We start from the raw sequence: 19117 nt of genomic DNA on the forward strand, positions 1-19117 counted from the left end.
TAGTTATTGTCTTTTTTTCTTCATCGTGGCTTAACAGAATTTTGAAATATTTAAACATGTGTGGAACAGGCCGACAGTTTTATTCCTGTGTTTATTATATTATATATTTTTTGTTGAAATGAGACAGACACACACACACACACACACAGGTGTTGTTATAGAATTCTGTCTATGGTGTTCCTGTACGGGGAAAGCCTCTCTTCAAACTTCACAATGGTAACTCGGTGCTTTTAACCGCCTCCCTTTTGCTCGTCTATAACGATGGAAACAATGACCGATTTTCTATAAAACAATGCCTAATGCCTGACTTGTTTTATGGCTGCAGGCACTGCAGACACAATTTAAAGAAGCTGGAGCCGGTGTTGTTTTAAATAAATGCTTATGATCTATCTATTCGTTGTTATTTCATTTAAGACAAATCTATATCAATTTAAGGAGCAATAGAAGAAAATGTAATTATTATATTTCTAATTTAGCTTGTCATTTTTCTGTCTTAATTTCATTTAAGGCAGATGTAGACAGTTGTAATTATAATGTAGGTGTAATTGTTATATATTTCTAATTTCTTTTCGCTTCTGCCTGAGTGTCTCGGGATGCGGTCTTCTGTGAACGTATACAGCTTAACATTTAAAAATTAATGTATCTCATCTTTCTCTCCATCCGATGCTAATTATATAACGTTCTTAGACATATAAATTTTAAGACAATAGGGTATGATTTAAGGGATATTTGACTGCTATTTTTAGCAGAGCAAGCGACTACGTAGAGGCTCTCTTGTTGGCTCATTAAGAAAGCTAATTATCTCCTAATTAATAAACGGAAATCTCTCACCAAGCTGTGAATGTGACCGTTTCGATTCTTTTGACTGTAGCGATTTAATTTAATTCACTTCTGTCGTTAAAGTCCTTGAGAGATGGATGAATGTCACACATTCTTACATCATTTTCCCTTTGTAAACTCGGCAGCTGTAAAGAATTAATGTTGCTGAAATTATTGTGGCGGACACTAACCAACCGATCAGTGGTTTCAATTCCGATTTAAACAATAGTGCTTCATTTATGGCGGTAATGCCTTTGGGAAGACACGATTGTCAAATAATAACCATTTTCTCATTTTCAAAGTCTTTTGTGTTACAGCAAAACAAACCAATAGTATTTATCCAGTTGATTGATTTGTATGTGGTCAACAAACCTTGTCGGATCTATCGTCCCTTAGGGAACTTCTATGTGGCCGTTCGAACTGGCTAGTAATAGCAGCCAAACTTTCAACTCTTGTCCAGTCATCTTAAAAAGGGAAAGAAAAAAATAACGAAGGACACATAGGACGAAATAAGTTTGGATGCACAAAAAGATGGGATGGTCACGGTTTGGACGCTGTTGATCATAGGCATGACTGGATCAAGATTAACCAGTGGTTAAATAACAATATACTGTCTTCGCTAATGGGTCTGCTTTGCCAGGATTGATCCGAGAGGCTAAGCAACCACATCAACCCGTAATTCATCAAGCTTAATTAAAATGCAAATCGAATAGAAACTTTGAAAAACTAACACTTGGAATAGATAAATCGGTTTTCATTCTTTATTGTGGAAGGGGGCTTCATTGTACATCATCTTTCGAGGAGAGAAATTATAAAGAAAAATTAAAAACGAAAACGCATGGACACAATTTCGATTTTTTTTCCCATGCCCGAAGCAGGAAAAAAAAAAAAAGGAAAAGGAAAACAAACGTTACATAGACTTCTAGATAAACTATTTAGATTTCACAGTTGATTTTTTATAAGTCAGTTCTTTGTTCGGATCATAATCTCTCTCTTCACAGCCAATATTTGGGCGTTGAATATTAAAAAAAGGTTATCTTGTCACGATATGATATGCTTCATTAGATTACAGTTCACGCATTATTATTGTTGTACACCCTATGACTAATAACAATTATCTACTTCTTCCCCCACCACCTCTCTCATACAAGCTCAGTCAGCTGAAAGTAAATCTTTTTATACCCTCACACAAAACACTATATGAATCAGCTGCAGAGTACTTGACCGGCACTTTATTTTATCGAGCCGGAAGAATGAAAGGCGACGCCGAGTTTAAATCCCTTCGAGGTCGACCTCTATGGAGAACGTAAAGGCTCGTCCGACGCCCCAGCGAATTTGCCAATTACATCTTTTTCTGTCTCTACTGGAAAATCTTCCAGCCGTGCCTTCAGCATGATAAATATATAGCTAAATGTAAGCTACCCTACATTAGATGGTGAACCGAAAATAACGACTAATTTCTTGAAATTACAAATCTAATGAAAAAAAAAATTGTAGCGTCAATGAAAATTTGTTGTCAGAGGAAATAAGGGAGAGAACTCTTGAAAATTTAAATCTACTTCTAGGTTGAAATATGCAAGAAGGTGCGGGGCAGAGAAATGAATTTGATCATAGCTGATAAGTTCGGACACGTTCTGATCATATTTGAACCTCCTTGACAAATCTTAAATCAACTAAGAATTTGTGTCAAGAGATATACTCTTTTTACTCGTGTATAATACGAGAAACTTAACGCCAAAAAATATCAGGGTAAAATTAGTGACCTGGGTGAGAGGCAGTGTATTCGTGAGAAATATATTTGGGAAGCAAAACTAAACTACTTCCAGCTCAGCTCACCAGACAATATACGCACAATCCCTCTCACTCCCACACACACGCCGTCAGCTTTCTGGACCTCCAACCACGTCTTTCATTGGCCCCTAGATGGGGAAGCATTATGCTTGTTGGTGAGGGGGGGGGGGCTTGGGTAGATAAAAGGGATTATTGATATTTAGGTACAAAATGTCGGATCGCGAAACTTGCTGAGTTTGCCATGAGCCCTCGGACTCAAAGCCGAAATTTAATCCTGTTTCCATGGTGTAGTACAAAAGCCCCCTTGCCCCCTAAACGGGACATGTCGGTCTGTCGCAGGGAAAACTTCCCGGCTATTGCTAGAATTCGTTTACCGCTGAGTGGACTGGCGCGACATGAAACGAAGTGTTTTGCTCAAGAACACAACGTATCGCTCAGTTTGGGGAATCGAAATCAACATCCTACATGAGTACTACACCTTAGCCTCTGGGTCACGTGTCTTCACTGCGTTACCTGTCCTTGGGTAAAATACAGTGGTACTTTTTTTTGTGTGTGTGATGGGGTGGTGCTGGTGGTGGATTGGCAGAATCGTTAGAGCATCTGACAAAATGCTTTGCGTTATTTCTTTCGGCTCTTTACGTTCTCAGTTCAAATCCTGCCGGGGTCAACTTTCAGTTTCATCCTTTCGGGGACAAATAAACTACCAGTCGAGCATTGAAATTGATGTAATCGACTAACACCCTTCTCTAAAACAAACAAAAAATCGCTAGCCTTGAACTTAAAATTAGAAACTAGTTTTTTGTGAAAAGCTGTCACTGATTTGACAAATTAAAATATTCCTTTCGATTATAGATACACGGCCTGAAATTTCGAGGGGAAGAGCTAGTCGATTGTTTTATCAAAACTGAAAGAATGAAAAGCGCAGTCGACCTCGGCGGAAATTGAACGAAAAGACGGGCAAAATGCCGATAAACATTTTGTCCGACTCGCAAACAATTCTGCCAGCTAGACAAATTAAAATAGGAATTTTCCCAGGGTGCCTTCTGCACGAAACCCTTATGTATAAGTGCAAGCTATCATTTCTGAAGCAGCGAAACGAAAATAACTTTTAATTAATTGAAATTACAACCTTAATGAGTAAGAAAAAATTAATTGATGTTAAAAATAGTTTTCAAATGGCTTATTTTAATAGGAATTATGCAGGGATTAGAGAGGAAGGAAGTTGGGTCTTTTGGCAGCCGTAGTGACAACCCCAGACGTGTGTTTAATTGTACCGAGAGAAAATTTTCGTTAATTTTCATTACTTCTAATTTTCATTAGGGTTATAATTTTAATTAATTAATTACATTTTTTTTTATCACCATTTCAAGTATGGTATTTTGTTCCTAACTATATAGCTACACGTTCTACATACAGAAAATATGTTTGGGAAATTTTCCAAAATCATTTAAAAACTTTATATATTTTTTTAATCTTTTTCTCACTAGATTTGTAATTTCAATAACTTAGAAAATCATTTTCGTCTCACCATTCTTAAGTATGGTTAATTCATAATAAGCCTTTTGTGCTTCCTTCTACCTAATCTATTAACACACTAAAAAAAAAAATTTTTTTTTCGACCATACGGTCACTTATCTTCTGAAGTACAATTTCGTTAATGCATAAACAAACACACATATGACAGACAGGCATACATACACAGACAAACAGGTAGACATACATACATACTCACAGACAGGCAGACAGGCATACTTACAGACAGGCAGACATACATACATACTTACAGACAGGCAGACATACATACTTACAGACAGGCAGACATACATACTTACAGACAGGCAGACATACATACAGACAGGCATACATACATACAGACAGACAAACAGGCATACATACATAGACAGACAGACAGACAAACAGGTATACATACATACATACATACATACATACAGGCAGGCAAGCATACATACAGACAGAGACAGGTATACATACATACATACAGAGAGACAGACAAACAGGCATACATACATACATACATACAGGCCAACATACATACAGGCAGGCATACATATAGACAGACAGGCAGGCATACATACAGACAGACAGGCCATACATACATGCAATACATACATACAGACAGGTATACATACATACATACTGACAGACAGACAGACGCACGCACGTGTGTAGGGGGGCGAGCTGATAAAATCGTTGGCGAGTCGGACAAAATGCTTGGCAGTGTTTTTCTTTTTCCGGCTTTACGTTCCGGACTCAAATTCCATCAAGATCGACTTTGCCTTTAATCCTTTCGAGGTTGGTAAAACAGGTAGCATTTGGGACGAAACAATCGATTTACCTACGCCCTTAAAATAGTTGGCCTGGCGCCAAACTTTGAAACCATAAACGTACATATACATACATAAACACACACACACACACACATATATGCAAATATACATCAATGCATACATAAATACTTACACACATATACATAGATAACACACATGCATATATACATACGTACATACACACATGCATGCATACATGGATACATACACACAAACATACAATATATGGCGTGGCTGTGTGGTAAGAAGCTTTGCTTCCCAACCACACAGTTCCGGGTTCAGTCCCACTGCGTGACACTTTCGGCAAAGTCTTGTGAGTGGGTTTGGTAGACGGAAACTGATAGAAACCCGTCGTGTGTCTATATATATATATATATGTGTGTGTGTGTGTGTGTGCGAGTCTTTGTGTCTGCCCCCACCTCATTACAACCGGTGTTGGTGTGTTTACGTCTCCCGTAACCTAGCGGTTCGGCAAAAGAGACCGATAGAATAAGTACTAGGCTTTCAAAGAATAAGTCCTGGGGTCAGTTTGTTCGACTAAAGGCGGTGCTCCAGCATGGTCGCAGTCAAATGACTGAAGCAAATAAAAATTATATGTGTCTGTGTGCATACACACATGCATGTATACACACATTAGATTCCGGCACTAGCTTCTGTATCCCTAAGTATTTGCAGCATCGGGTGAAGAGCAGACAAAATAAATTTATTCAAATTGTGCCCCACATGCCTTATATATTCGTAACAGTTTGGGATCTTGTCTCGGTGGTATACGGACCTATAAAAGAGTGAGTGTTCGAGCCAATGAAACGACCCTACGCTGTTGCTCGACGTACTAGATAAAAGTTACAAAACTCCCTCAAATCATGCCCCATCAAATTGAAGAGACAATGGACACGTTTGCTATTGTAAATTTAGATAGACAATGGCCAAGAATGGGTTGGAATAACTAAGGTTAATTGAGAGCTAGATTCAAACTCGGATTTTGTTCACAAAACAAAGAAAGGCAATCTTTCGTCTCTAGTAGACCTTTCCGTCGATTTCCGTAAAAATTTTTTTTTTTTTTACATATGGGCTTTCGGGATCTTTTGAAGTAATGAGAGCGAAAGAGACTAAGAGAAAGCGATTGTATGACGAGGGAAGTTCTTTTGAAGTTACCGTGCATGTGAAGCATTGATGTACATGTGTATGTGTGTGTGTGTTTGATGGGGTGTGGGAGACAGACAGTATGTTGTGTAAGTGAAGTGCTTCTGTTAGTGTGTGTGAAGAGACTGAGTAATGTGTGAAAGAGAGAGATAACTGAAATTTTTTACTCGGTGTATGTGTATATGTATGTATATTACTTCAAAAGTTCCCGCAAGCCCATATGTAAAAAAAAAATTTTTTTTACGGAAGTCGACGGAAAGGTCTACTAGAGACGAAAGATCGCCCAAAGAAAATATGCTTGCACTCATTCATAAGTACAACTTAACTGTAAACACACTTGAGAGGAGACAGGTCTCTCGGAAACAATGTCAGGGATCTGGTTTCGATATCTTGGTAACACACGTTGCTTAACATATTTCGGCAAGTTAAGGCGGCGATGTGACAGAATAGTTAGCACGCCAGGCCAAATTCTTAGCGGCATTTCGTCTGTCTTTGCGTCCTGAATTCAAATTCCGTCGAGGTTGACTTCACCTTTTATCCTTTCAGGATCGATAAAATAAGTGCCAATGAAGCTCTTGGGTCGATGTAAGCGATTTCCCGCCATTGCCGGAATTACTGGCCTTGTGCCAAAATTTGAAACCAATATATTTTGACAAGGCGAGTGAATTGGCAGAATCGTTAACACGCCGAGCAAAATATTTAGCGGCATTTCGTCCGTCTTTAAATTCTGAGTTCAAATTCCGCCGAGGTCGACTTCACCTTTCATCTCTTCAGGGTCGATAAAATAAGTACCAAATGAGCACTGAAGTCGATATATTCAACTAATTTCCTCCCTTGAAAGTGCTGGCCTTGTGCCAAAATTCGAAACCAATATATTTTGGCAAGTTATGAACGGCATAACACCTATTTCCCTTCCAAAATCCATCAAACTCACCACTTATTTGGTTGAAGCGCTTCTTTCTTTTATTTGTTTCAGCCATTGGACTGCGCCCAGGCTGGGGCACCGTCTTGAAGGGTTTAGTAAAAGAATTCGGGATCTTTTCCTTTTGAACGGCGCATGTCAACACAATTTCTTGTTAACTAAACACTTTAAAACTTCGTATACTGGTAGAATGTGTCAAAATAAAACATTTTTTCCTCTTGGCTTTCTTGATAAAATTGTAATTCGTTTGTTTAACGTAGTTTAATTTTTCGAATTTTAACCAATCAATTGCCTCTAATTGAGCTAAAATCATTTGCTGCGTCTAAAACTGAGACAACATCCTGTCACTAACCCTCACCCTAAATTTTAGCCTTTCGTTTTTTTTTTTTAATATACGTAAAGATGAAATCGATCTCTCAGTTTTTTTATCGCTTATTCTTGGTTTACAACTAATTTTTCTCTCAGAGTAAGGTCTAGGCCCTTGGATTAGAAACTGTCAAATTACCATTTCTTAAATGATAGTGATAATTGTTGTCATAGTTACCACTATAGTCGCATGTCTACTATTTTAACGTATATTCCATGCCTCTTCTGCATGTACCAAGCCTTATGAAGCCTGTCTCTAGGCACCCCTACGAACATCTGTTGTCTATTAACTTTATATGCACTTCTGTACCCTGTCGAGACAAAGTGACCCACTGGTTAAAGTATAAGACTATCTAATAAGGGAGCGTTATTCTATACACCCACTGTAAGTGTCTCGTATTTCTGGGCAAGCTAGTTTATTTTACATTGCTGAAATTCACAGAATTGGCGACGTGGAGAAAAGGTACTAAGTTCATCTGAAAATGTCACCTGCGATAGACTGACCTTTTTAGCCAGCGGAAGAGTTATCGCCCATTCACTTTACGCCTTGAAACTGCAAGCTTAAGATTGGCTTGTCAAAAGACAGTCGGTGCTTCAGAAGTGGGCTTTTTTTTTTTTTTTTTACACACACCGGCATAATAATTTGTGTTACACCTTTATTATAAAGCGCTCGTGGACGCAATGGACTGCTACCTGTAGTAGAATTTGAAATTGATCTTAAAAAAGCGTGCCTTTTAAATAAACCTGAACTGTGCTCACTAAAATACTGCACAACTAACCGGAAAAAGAAAATCGCACACACACGCGGAGGGCTCTATATGGTTACTCGCTTGCTAAATATAGCAGCCAAATATCCCGTCTTAAAAGAGAAGGACATTCTTTAGATAATGCAATCCGATATGCTCATGAAAAAATAATTAGAAGATATATTATGCCTGAATAATAAAAAATAAATAGATCGTCAAAGTTGGAACACCTTAAGAACACAATAACAGGCATTGTCAATCTGTCTTTTTCCAAACAACAAAGGCTTCTTTATGTGGTTGTTCCACTTGCTAGAAGTAATAGCCAAATCTCTCTGAATCTACACCTTATCGTGCAAAAAAAGGAACATGTTGATTACTGAAGTTCATTATTCTCGGAAGAAAGAGAAAAAAAATGCACAGTAGGGGATTGGAACTATCGCTGCTAGCATGAATCTAAACAATATAACTCGCCTTCTAAAGAACTGTTTAGTAGAAAGAAAAGCTGGGAACGTTGTATAACTTTTCCTAAGTTTATGGGAAATGAAATAGCTTCAACTGGGGATTGAAACTGCGTCGCAGTATTAATTCTCCTTAGTAATTACCAACTTTTTTTTTCTTCTCAATCCACGAAAAACGTACTAAAAGTACATAAAGTATTCTTCTCTACTCTAGGCACAAGGCCCAAAATCTTTGGGGAGGGGGGCAGTCGATTAGATCGACCCCAATATGGGCAAAACTTCCGCCCGTCCCCGCCAAAAATCACCCGTTAAAAAAATTTTTTTTTTCGACGGGGAATGCGAATCCGCAAAAAATTTGGCAAAAATCATCATTTTTAAATAAACCCCACCTCACCCTCAACCTCATTTCCTTCATTTTTAAAAACTTTTTTCAGAATTTTTTTTTTCAAAATATGCAGAAAAATACGGAGATATTCTGAAAAAAAATTTCCAAAAATTTTTGTAAAATCTTTTTTGATAAATATGCAGAAAAATACGGACATTGGGGTTTTAGGATTAGGGTTAGGGGAAAAAAAGTCAAAATTGAAGAATTTAGGGAGGAAAGAGGATAAAATTTAACAATGCCGCTTTTTGGTAATTTTCCGGAACCTCCGTATCCGAAAACGGGGTTTTCACAAAAGAATTTTTTTTTTAACAAATTTGGGTGAAAATGAGTGGAGGGCGGAAGTTTTTCTCCAATATGCAACTGGTACTTAATGTATCACCCTCGAAAGAATGAAAGGCCAGCTCGCCGCCTTAAATACGTAAAGCATTAACATGGTATTACATTTAAAAAGTTTTGTAGAATTTAAATTGTTTTAAAAGAGAGGCGAGTAGACACCTTGTGCTTTGATGCAAAGGAATATGCATGCACCGATATGATGTCTTAAAAAAAATAAAAACACCCAAGTTTTGCAAAATATCCTACCACTTTCCGACTCGCCTCCAAAACTTGCGGCACATCTGTGCTTTATGTGTGTTTTGCAAACGTCTAATCCAGCAAAAAATTCAGAATCCAAGGAAACTAATGTGTGTCAATTGGAGAGTTGGATAAGTATATTCGGCGCGAGAGTTTATAAAATCGTTTTCAGGGTTAACCTTTCTTCCGGGAGGGAAGGAGAGGGAAAGGTGTCATTGTCACCCTCAATGATTGGTTATTTCAAGCCCAGGAGAACACAAAGAGTACCGAGGGACCGTACGTTTGATTCTTCTCAGCACTGCAATGAGATATGGGTTAAAATAATTGATTCTCCAATGTCACAGTCTGTCTGGCTGTACGTAGTTCCACAGCTCTGAAACAATTTTCTGCTGTTGATCCTTAAATATGTTCTTGCTGTGACCATCGAGGGTCTGCGCAGTGGATTGAATCAAATCCTTTACTGTGTCACTGCGAAGCGGACTTCTCAACTATATAGCGATTAGTGGGAAAACATAAATTAGAAAGAGGATAGCCAGTAGGAAAATCGCATGCGATGTAACTGGGCGCGAGACGAGAAGGATAATGATGAATGGGTTCGGATTTTAGTAATCAATGTATCAGTTAAAGGTCAGAATCCGTTGTAGTAGCAACAGGAGAAAGAGAGAACACCAGAACACGTGAAAGTCGTTGCTGAGCCCTTGGTTGATCAGACAACAGATTTTCCAAGAAAACCTAATCACTACATTGTCCCCGTTTTTTTTTCTTTTAAGACGACAAAGTGTAATTTGGGGGACGTTTGACAGTTATTTCAAGTAGGTCGAACATCCGTGTAATGATATCCTCGTTGACGAGAGAAAGAAATAATTGTAGGCTATATTGTTAAATAAAAACTTGTCTATCAGGTTTCGCGACATTTTTCTGCCGTCCTCACAATATCTACTTTATCTTTGTGTAAGCGTGCGTGCTACTGTATAACTACAGGTTACTCCCATTCGAACAGACTTATGATCAAAAGCACTCTAACCGTGACTGCAATTACGAGTATCTAATACTACTTTATCTTTCCTGTGTTTGCCCTCTTTTAAAACGTAGTGGGTATGTGATTTGAGGAAGATCCAACTGGTTTCTAGCAGTCGAGCGACCACCTAGAGGCTCTCTCTTATTGACACGAATATGTGGTGCGAGTAATATGTGTGGCAATGATGTGGATAGGATGTCAAATATATATATATATATATATATATATATATATATATATATATATATATAAGTAAAAAGTGAGATAGGGGTTATGAGTGTAACCCACTATGGGATATCAGTTATCCAATATACTGCTAGTGAAGTACCCAAAAGGCTAATACATAAATGCTAATAATTGCAATGCAATTAGTACATTTATTGAATTAGATGGGCGAAGGTAAAATATTTTACCTCAAAATCTTACTTATTGATGTATATTGTTTTATTCTGTCGGATTTGGATGTTCCTATTTAAGTAGTTAATAAATAATATGAATTGGTATTATCTGTAAGTTGATGATTGAAAGGAATCTGTTCTTCCATTTTCTTATTTGTATTATATATATATATTGCAGAAGCCTTGTTTTGGTTCTTCACGGTTCTGAATTCAAATAAATTCAAAACTTCAGATTTACCCTTTCACCCTTCGCTGCCCTTCGTCAAAATATCTACTTCCTGACTGAATTGCTAACAACAGCGATATAACCCCCCACTTCCAATAATAAAGACAGGGCAGAACAAGCACTACAACATTGATGGTCAAGTGTCACACGTAATTTCTCGCTCCCCATGAAACATTCTGATATGATTTTATTTAATTATTACTAAGAAGAACGACGGATAACAATGACCCCGTGACCTTTTTTCAAAGGCTCCGAAACCAGAAACTTGACCCGATTACTTGCAACACTGGCCGGGTCATTTTTTTTTTTTTTTTAGTTGAGCGACAGGTAGCCTACAACCTTAGATAAAAAATATATATATGTATATATATATATATATATATAAATAAATAAATAAATAAATAAAGAGTCAAATTAATTAATCAATAAATAACTTTTCCAAATAGTTCGGTATGTTAAAAGAACCATTATCAGTAACCTTATACAAAAATTCTATAATTATAGAATATATGGCTCAGTGGTTAGAGCGTCGAGCTTACGTTCGTGAGGTTGTGAGCTCGAATCCCGGACCGGGCTGCGTTTTGTGTTCTTGAGCAAAGCACTTTATTTCACGTTGGTCCAGTTCACTCAGCTGTAGAAATGAGTTGCGACGTCACTGGTGCCAAGCTGTATCGACCTTTGTCTTTCCCTTGAATAACACTAGTGGCGTGGAGAGGAGAGGCTGGTATGCATGGGCGACTGCTGGTCTTCCATAAACAACCTTGCCCGGACTTGTGTCTAGGAGGGTAACTTTCTAGGTGCAATCCCATGGTCATTCATGACCGAAGGGGGTCTTTACCCCTTATAGAATATATATATATATATATATAATATATATATATATATTATATATATATATATAAAGCATGGCTGTGTGGTTAAGACAATTAGTTTCGGGTAGTACTGCGCTGCACTTTCAGCAAGTGAATCTGATAGACAGAAACTGTGCGACTCTTCCCACCCCCCGCCCATACACGGGTGTATATATGCATCTTCGTGTATGTATTTCACAGTTTGATATATCAGGTTTGTTTTGTTATGCCTGTAACCGAGCAGTTTCGGCAAAATGAGACCGATAGTGTAAGTACCAGACTTTAACAAAAAGGCTGCTGTCCAATGACCGATCCGGTACAGTCTACCTGCAATCTTTTTTCGAGAAGCGGATCGCATGAGACATGGTTTATCATCAGGCGAGTCGTACTAATCCCTTCAGTAAGTCCCGCAGGTTGCAGTTTGCTCGTGACTGCAGTAGACCAATGATTACAGATGCTCAAGCCACAATCGTTCATTGTTCAGATATTACGTAAGAGGACTTCAGTAGGTTGTCCCATTCTTCCCCCTCCTTTTTCTTTTTGTCTTTGATTCGAGGGAGATTTAACAACTGTTCCAAACAGGCCAAGCAATCACGAAGAGGATTACTTACTGGCTCGTTTCAAACTTGAATTTTTTTCAGGGAAAAATATAAGGAATTAAAATTATAGTTTTAGTAAAAAAAGAGAGACAAGCTCAATTTTTAATATTGATTCAATGCGAAAAGTAATCAAAAATGACTCTCGGACTTCGCAGTTTGCGATTCTTTTGCTCTCTCCCACATCCAGGATGGTGCGGCAAATAGGAGGGTCACTGCTTCCGTAGCCGAACGGAGCAGAAGTATCAGGACCTGTGGCGTTTGAGACATTAGGAGGGATTGGGCCACTAACCGCGAAGCTTTTCTTATCGTTTGCGGCTCACCTCACCGATGTATCAGGTGATGCCCGTGAGGCCGCTTGGCTTTTCCATCGACCCTGGTAATGCTGCGAGTGTGCTGGTTTACGATCAATTGAAGCACTTAGTGCTGTATCGATGTTGTTTTTCTTTTCTCTCTCTTCTTCCCATTTTCCTTTTTTCTGATTTATTCTTTTCTTTCCTTTGTAAAAATTGTATTAGTGTACTTCGAACATGTTTCGGTCGTACTGGACCTCCTTAACGAATCTTAGTTTAACCTTTACTGACGTTGTTAAATGACGAGAGTAGTAGTAGTAGTAGTATATCAGATTTTCCTGAATGAATACGTGTCTAGTGAAATTAACCATTATCATGAATGAACACTTTACTAGTGAAATTAACCATTTATCATACATGCAATAGTGTGGGTTTCACAAATAGTTAAAAATTGCAACAAGCTGTGTACTATTAATATATAATCCTTAAATAACAAAACTGTGTAAAGAACAAAGGTGTGTGTACGGAAATAAACTGGATTCCACTATCAGTGTTACTTATTTTATCAAAGCCCTCGTGATATTTACTGAAAATCGTGGGGCCTAAAAGCTGACGGTTTTAACTTTAACAGAATTCCAAAACTCATCTAGCGTTACTCATGAAATACTTAATGTTTCTATGTTCAAATTCCAATGAGATCAACTTGAGCCTTTCATGTTTTAGAAATCGGTAAAGTGACAGCCAAGAAACTGGGGTAGATTGTTATCAACTGTGGAAGCACTCCGTCGGCTACGACGACGAGGGTTCCGGTTGATCCGAATCAACGGAACAGCCTGCTCGTGAAATTAACGTGTAAGTGGCTGAGCACTCCACAGACACGTGTACCCTTAACGTAGTTCTCGGGGATATTCAGCGTGACACAGAGAGTGACAAGGCCGGCCCTTTGAAATACAGGCACAACAGAAACAGGAAGTAAGAGTGAGAGAAAGTTGTGGTGAAAGAGTACAGCAGGGATCACCACCATCCCCTGCCGGAGCCTCGTGGAGCTTTTAGGTGTTTTCGCTCAATAAACACTCTTAACGCCCGGTCTGGGAATCGAAGCCACGATCCTACGACCGCGAGTCCGCTGCCCAAACCACTGGGCCATTGCGCCTCCACTGTTATCAACTAAACCCCTTTCCTTGAAATCACTGGCCTTCTGCTTAAATTAGAAACAATTATTATTGAGACTCACATAGTTAATTTTCTTTTAGAAGTTTAGAACAAGTAAACTGTTAGATATTTTTTTTTCATTTCGTGAATAAAGGAAGCCTGTTTGTGTATCTGCCAACCTTGCCTCACGAGTTTCTTATGTCCCGGTCGAAAAGCAGTCATAAAACATCTAGTTAAGGCCAACTTACTTCATATGTTGACTCGACGAATTTTACAATGTTAAAACGTATATACATTTTGAAATAAAAGACACATTCAGCTCATAATTCCATCTGAATAGTGTTTCTTTACACTGTATTCCCCCGTTTACTAGTCAACTATTTTCTCTTCCACACCCTCCCAACGTATTTGATAAGCAAAAATGCAGTCTTTGTTTACAACAGTTTATTACATAACATTAACGACTTAGTAATTAATTTCGCAGTATTATCTTTAAAAATCAACATTAAGGAAAATAAACCTAGCATAAAACAGTGTGGATAATGAGTTGCAAAGAGCTTTTCAATATAGAAAACGATTTCCCCTCACTGGAATTCCTCAATTTCCACCTGCAATCTTGAAATTTCCTCTCGGAGTGGGGTGTAGTTTCCCCCAACTCCTACACACATCTCTGGTTTAAGAATTACCGAGTTAGAACAAGAAAGAGTTACTGTCTGCAGATTACAGTGAGTTAGTGAAAAAGCATAATTAAAAATAAACTGAATTAAAAAATAAAAACTTAACCAAAAGCTTCATCGTGTAAACGTAGTAGGTGTCTTAAAATAGAAAGTAAAAACCGCATACAAACAAAAACAAAACGGTATTTGAGAGAGAGAGAGAGAGAGAGAGAGAGAGTATGAGAAGATTGGAAGTGAAAATAGAAGATGTTAGTTATAATAAATAATTTAAGAAATAAACTTTTCACCTCTCACCTACTTCATGGAAGTTTAGTTTGCTCTTAGCTTCAGCACTTTTCATAAACCAACTAACTTTTCTCTCTCTCTCTCTATCTCTCTCTCACACACACACACATACATATCTGTTTAGGTCTTACTCTGTCTTTTTAATCTTTCTTTTTCTCTTACTCCCTCTCTTTCTTTCTTTCTCACTCACACTCTCACTCACTCTTTTTAGCCTTGCTCTTTTTCGCACACTTGCTTGAAGACATGCAATTAATCACATATATATACCTATAAGTGCGTGTATTATAGTTATATATAGATATAGATATATTATAGTCACAAGTTTAGTGTCTTCCACACACTCATTAACACTTTTTCTCCTCACCTCACCCCATACTTTTAAACGGCCATTCAACTTAACTCAAACACACACGCCTTTCTGTAATCTCATATGCTCACCTCCTTACATACATACATACCTACATACTTACACACATGTAACAAACCAGCTTTATCAGCCTAGCCTTTATTGTCTGTACTTGTCTGTGAGAAATGGACACAGCCAAGTTAAATATGAAGATAGCGAAAGACTACTTCACCAGTAGTCAAAATATCGTTTTATTTCCTTCCAGAGACTTCGGGAAACGGAAATTTATCAGTTTGAGCTCAGAAAAGCAACGTGTTCAATCGGCGAAGGACACCCAAAACAACATGCGGTCTCGTAAGTAAACAATCCAAATCATTTTATTCTAATTGCAAAAGTTTTGCTTCCTTTCCACCAACTACATGTTTTCAGTATTACCAGTTTTCGACATCAATTGAAATTACCAAGGAACCTCTGTAGTTCCTTTATAAATATACACAAAAGTTTGGCGATGCAAGCAGGAAATACAGAACTCAAAACATGAGTATATACATATATATATACATGAGTATATATATATATATATATATATATATAATATATATATATATATATTCTGATGTCATCATTGATATTAATTCCTTAACTATTGCGAAGGAACTGCAGAGATTTGGTAAACGAATATTTCTTTTTTTTTCTTTTCTTTTCTTTTTCCCCATTGGCATCAGACTTTGACCTAGTTTCATTTTGATTGAAAGTATGTTTGGACTCTGTTTATATTTACACGTAAACATGACTAGTCAATCGACATTTTTACACTCTTTGAGGGGCGATACCAGCTTCGGATTTCAAGCAGCAATTGTCAAACGAAACCCAGCTTGGGTCACACACACACACACACACACCACACACACACACACACACATACACACACACACACACACATTTTAACATGATACTTATTTCTGCTTTCAGTATACTCTTTACTCTTTACTCTTTTACTTGTTTCAGTCATTTGACTGCGGCCATGCTGGAGCACCACCTTTTAGTACTTATTCTATCGGTCTCTTTTTGCCGAACCGCTAAGTGACGGGGACCTAAACACACCAGCATCGGTTGTCAAGCAATGCTAGGGGGACAAACACAGACACACAAACACACACACATATACATATATATACATATATACGACAGGCTTCTTTCAGTTTCCGTCTACCAAATCCACTCACAAGGCATTGGTCGGCCCGGGGCTATAGCAGAAGACACTTGCCCAAGATGCCACGCAGTGGGACTGAACCCGATAAACTACATCAAATTATTTTACATTATATATATATATATATATATATATATATATATATATATATACATACATACGCACACACACACGTATGTATATGTGTAGTGAGCATGTGTAATTATTTTAATAGTTATGTGTTTGTTTGTGTCATCATTGTCGTTTCTGCGCCGGTTTTTTCCATACTGGCAGTGGTTGTGCGGAACTTGTTGAAGCAGTATTCTTCAACTAAACTACCTTCTCAAAGCTGATTTTTGTTGTTGTTGCTGTTGTTGTTTTTAAAGTAGGCGCAGGAGTGGCTGTGTGGTAAAGTAGTTCCGGGTTCAGTCCCACTGCGTGGGGCAAGTGTCTTTCTTCTACTATAGCCTTGGGCGGACCAAAGCCTTGTGAGTGGATTTGGTAGACGGAAAACTGAAAGAAACCCGTCGTATATATATATATGTGTGTGTGTGTGTGTGTGTCTGCATTTGTCCCCCCAACATCGCTTGACAACCGATGCTGGTGTGTTTACGTCCCCGTCACCTAGCGGTTCGGCAAAAGAGACCGATAGAATAAGTACTAGACATACAAATAATAAGTCCTGGGGTCGATTTGCTCGACTTAAAGGCGGTGCTCCAGCATGGCCGCAGTCAAATGACTGAAACAAGTAAAAGAATAAGGCAGTTTATTCTGCAACTTCACATGAATTCCCGAATTGTCGAACTTTTTGTGTCGGAGGACCAGGCATAAACAAAATCTCGGCTAGCTAAACCTAATCGATGCACACATACATGCATGTGCACACACAAAAACGCAAACGTGTGTGTGTGCGCACGTGACCATAGGTCTCTGGAAAACCTAGCCGTAGACCAAGAACTAGATGGTTGGATATTATCCATAGTCTCAGTTGGACATGCTTGAGAACCCTTTCGCAAAGTCTAATTATGCTGCTTCTGATAGGACCCAGTGAAGGAGTTGCTTCAGCCCTCTGCCTCCAACAAACATCCCAGGAATTCTGGGCTGGGCAGAGAAGATAGCTAGCTAGATATGTTTATATGTATGCATGGACAGAATTTTGGAATAAATGTGCTATATGTACATCATGAGAAAGGAAACAGGTAATTTTCGGGGGGGGGGGGCATTTTTCTTCCCCCACTCCACCCTACTTTAGTAACATTTTCATTTCCATGAGAGACATCCGACTGAAAACACACACACACACACAATATACAACAGGCCTCCACACAGCTTCCATCCACTAAATTTCACCTCAAGCCACCTATCAACCCGTCGCCACAAAAGAAGCACCAGCTCAAGGTGCCCACCACCACACACATACACACTCACAGCAGGCGCCCATGCAGCAAATTTTGCTCATAAAGCACCTGTCAACATGAGACCACAACAAATAATAGTCACCTGCTCAAGGAACCAAACTCAAAACCGGGTGATTGCAAAACGAATTTCATATATTTAAAGTCAGTGCTTTTAATAATTTGGATTAAAAACAAGTAAATGAAAAATTACTTCATAGTTGAGCAGATTCTAAATATTTCATTGGATATTGTGGAACATGCCATTGCCAGAGAAACATAGAAGTCACAGCAACCCTGCATTTCAGTCTAATAATAATAATAATTATAAATTTATTGATTTTTTTTTTTTTGCTTGTTAAATTTTGTCCATATTGGGGTATCAAATTCAAGGATTTTAGTTGACCCTACCCACTTTTAATACTATTTCTGGTACTTTGGATTGCATTACCTATGTTCAGTCATCTGCAGGATGATGGCATCAGCATGTTCTATCCACCAACCATGGTTTGATGTAGAGGCCATGAATTTGAGCTTGAGTTCATACTCATTAGATGGGCCTACTCTGCTACACTGGCTTGACAGAGGAGTGCAGTTTTTATACTCTTACCCAGGAGGAGTCAAGTCAATTACATTGACCCCCAGTGCTCAACTGGTATTTATTTTATTGACCCCAAAAGGATGAAAGGCAAAGTCAGCCTTGATGAAATTTGAACTCAGAACCTAAGGGTATGAAATACCGCTATGCATTTTGCCCAGAATCCAGCATGCTAGCAATTCCACCAGCTCACCATCTGGTTCTTACTTTATTAATATTGTTAGAAATAAAATGCATGTTGTACTTAACATTAAAATATAACCCAGACTGACTTAAATACTGGTGTTTTTATGTAGGCATGGCTTAATGGTTAAGATCTTCCCCTCACACCTTGGTTCCAAGTTTTGCTGCACTACAATCTTCATAGTGCTGGTAGCATGAAAAAGGCAGTTAGTACATGCTGTAAAGCGGTTGGTATCAGAATGGCATCCAGCTGTAGAAACCATACCAAAGTAGACAGTGGAGCATGATGCAGTCCTTAAAAGCCTTTGGATCCTGTCGAACCATCCAATCCATGCAACATAGAAAGAGATATTAAAT

The 19117-nt window shown here is 38.3% G+C and overlaps 1 protein-coding gene across 7 annotated transcripts in view; it reads left to right on the forward strand.

The window, feature by feature from the left end:
• The window catches only part of LOC115220978 (PTB domain-containing engulfment adapter protein 1), a 246285-nt gene that overhangs the window by 149806 nt on the left and 77362 nt on the right, over nucleotides 1–19117 (forward strand). For 5 of the 7 annotated variants that reach the window (XM_029791192.2, XM_029791194.2, XM_029791191.2 and 2 more), the window contains exon 2: nucleotides 15659–15747. In XM_029791192.2, the coding sequence (XP_029647052.1) occupies nucleotides 15659–15747 (89 nt within the window). Of the gene's footprint in view, nucleotides 1–51; nucleotides 59–3828; nucleotides 3832–10532; nucleotides 10593–15658; nucleotides 15748–19117 lie in introns of those variants that run through there. The other 2 variants (XM_029791193.2, XM_036510304.1) reach the window with 2 other exon arrangements.

This window comes from Octopus sinensis, linkage group LG17 (assembly GCF_006345805.1).
Source record: "Octopus sinensis linkage group LG17, ASM634580v1, whole genome shotgun sequence".
Taxonomy (NCBI): domain Eukaryota; kingdom Metazoa; phylum Mollusca; class Cephalopoda; order Octopoda; family Octopodidae; genus Octopus; species Octopus sinensis.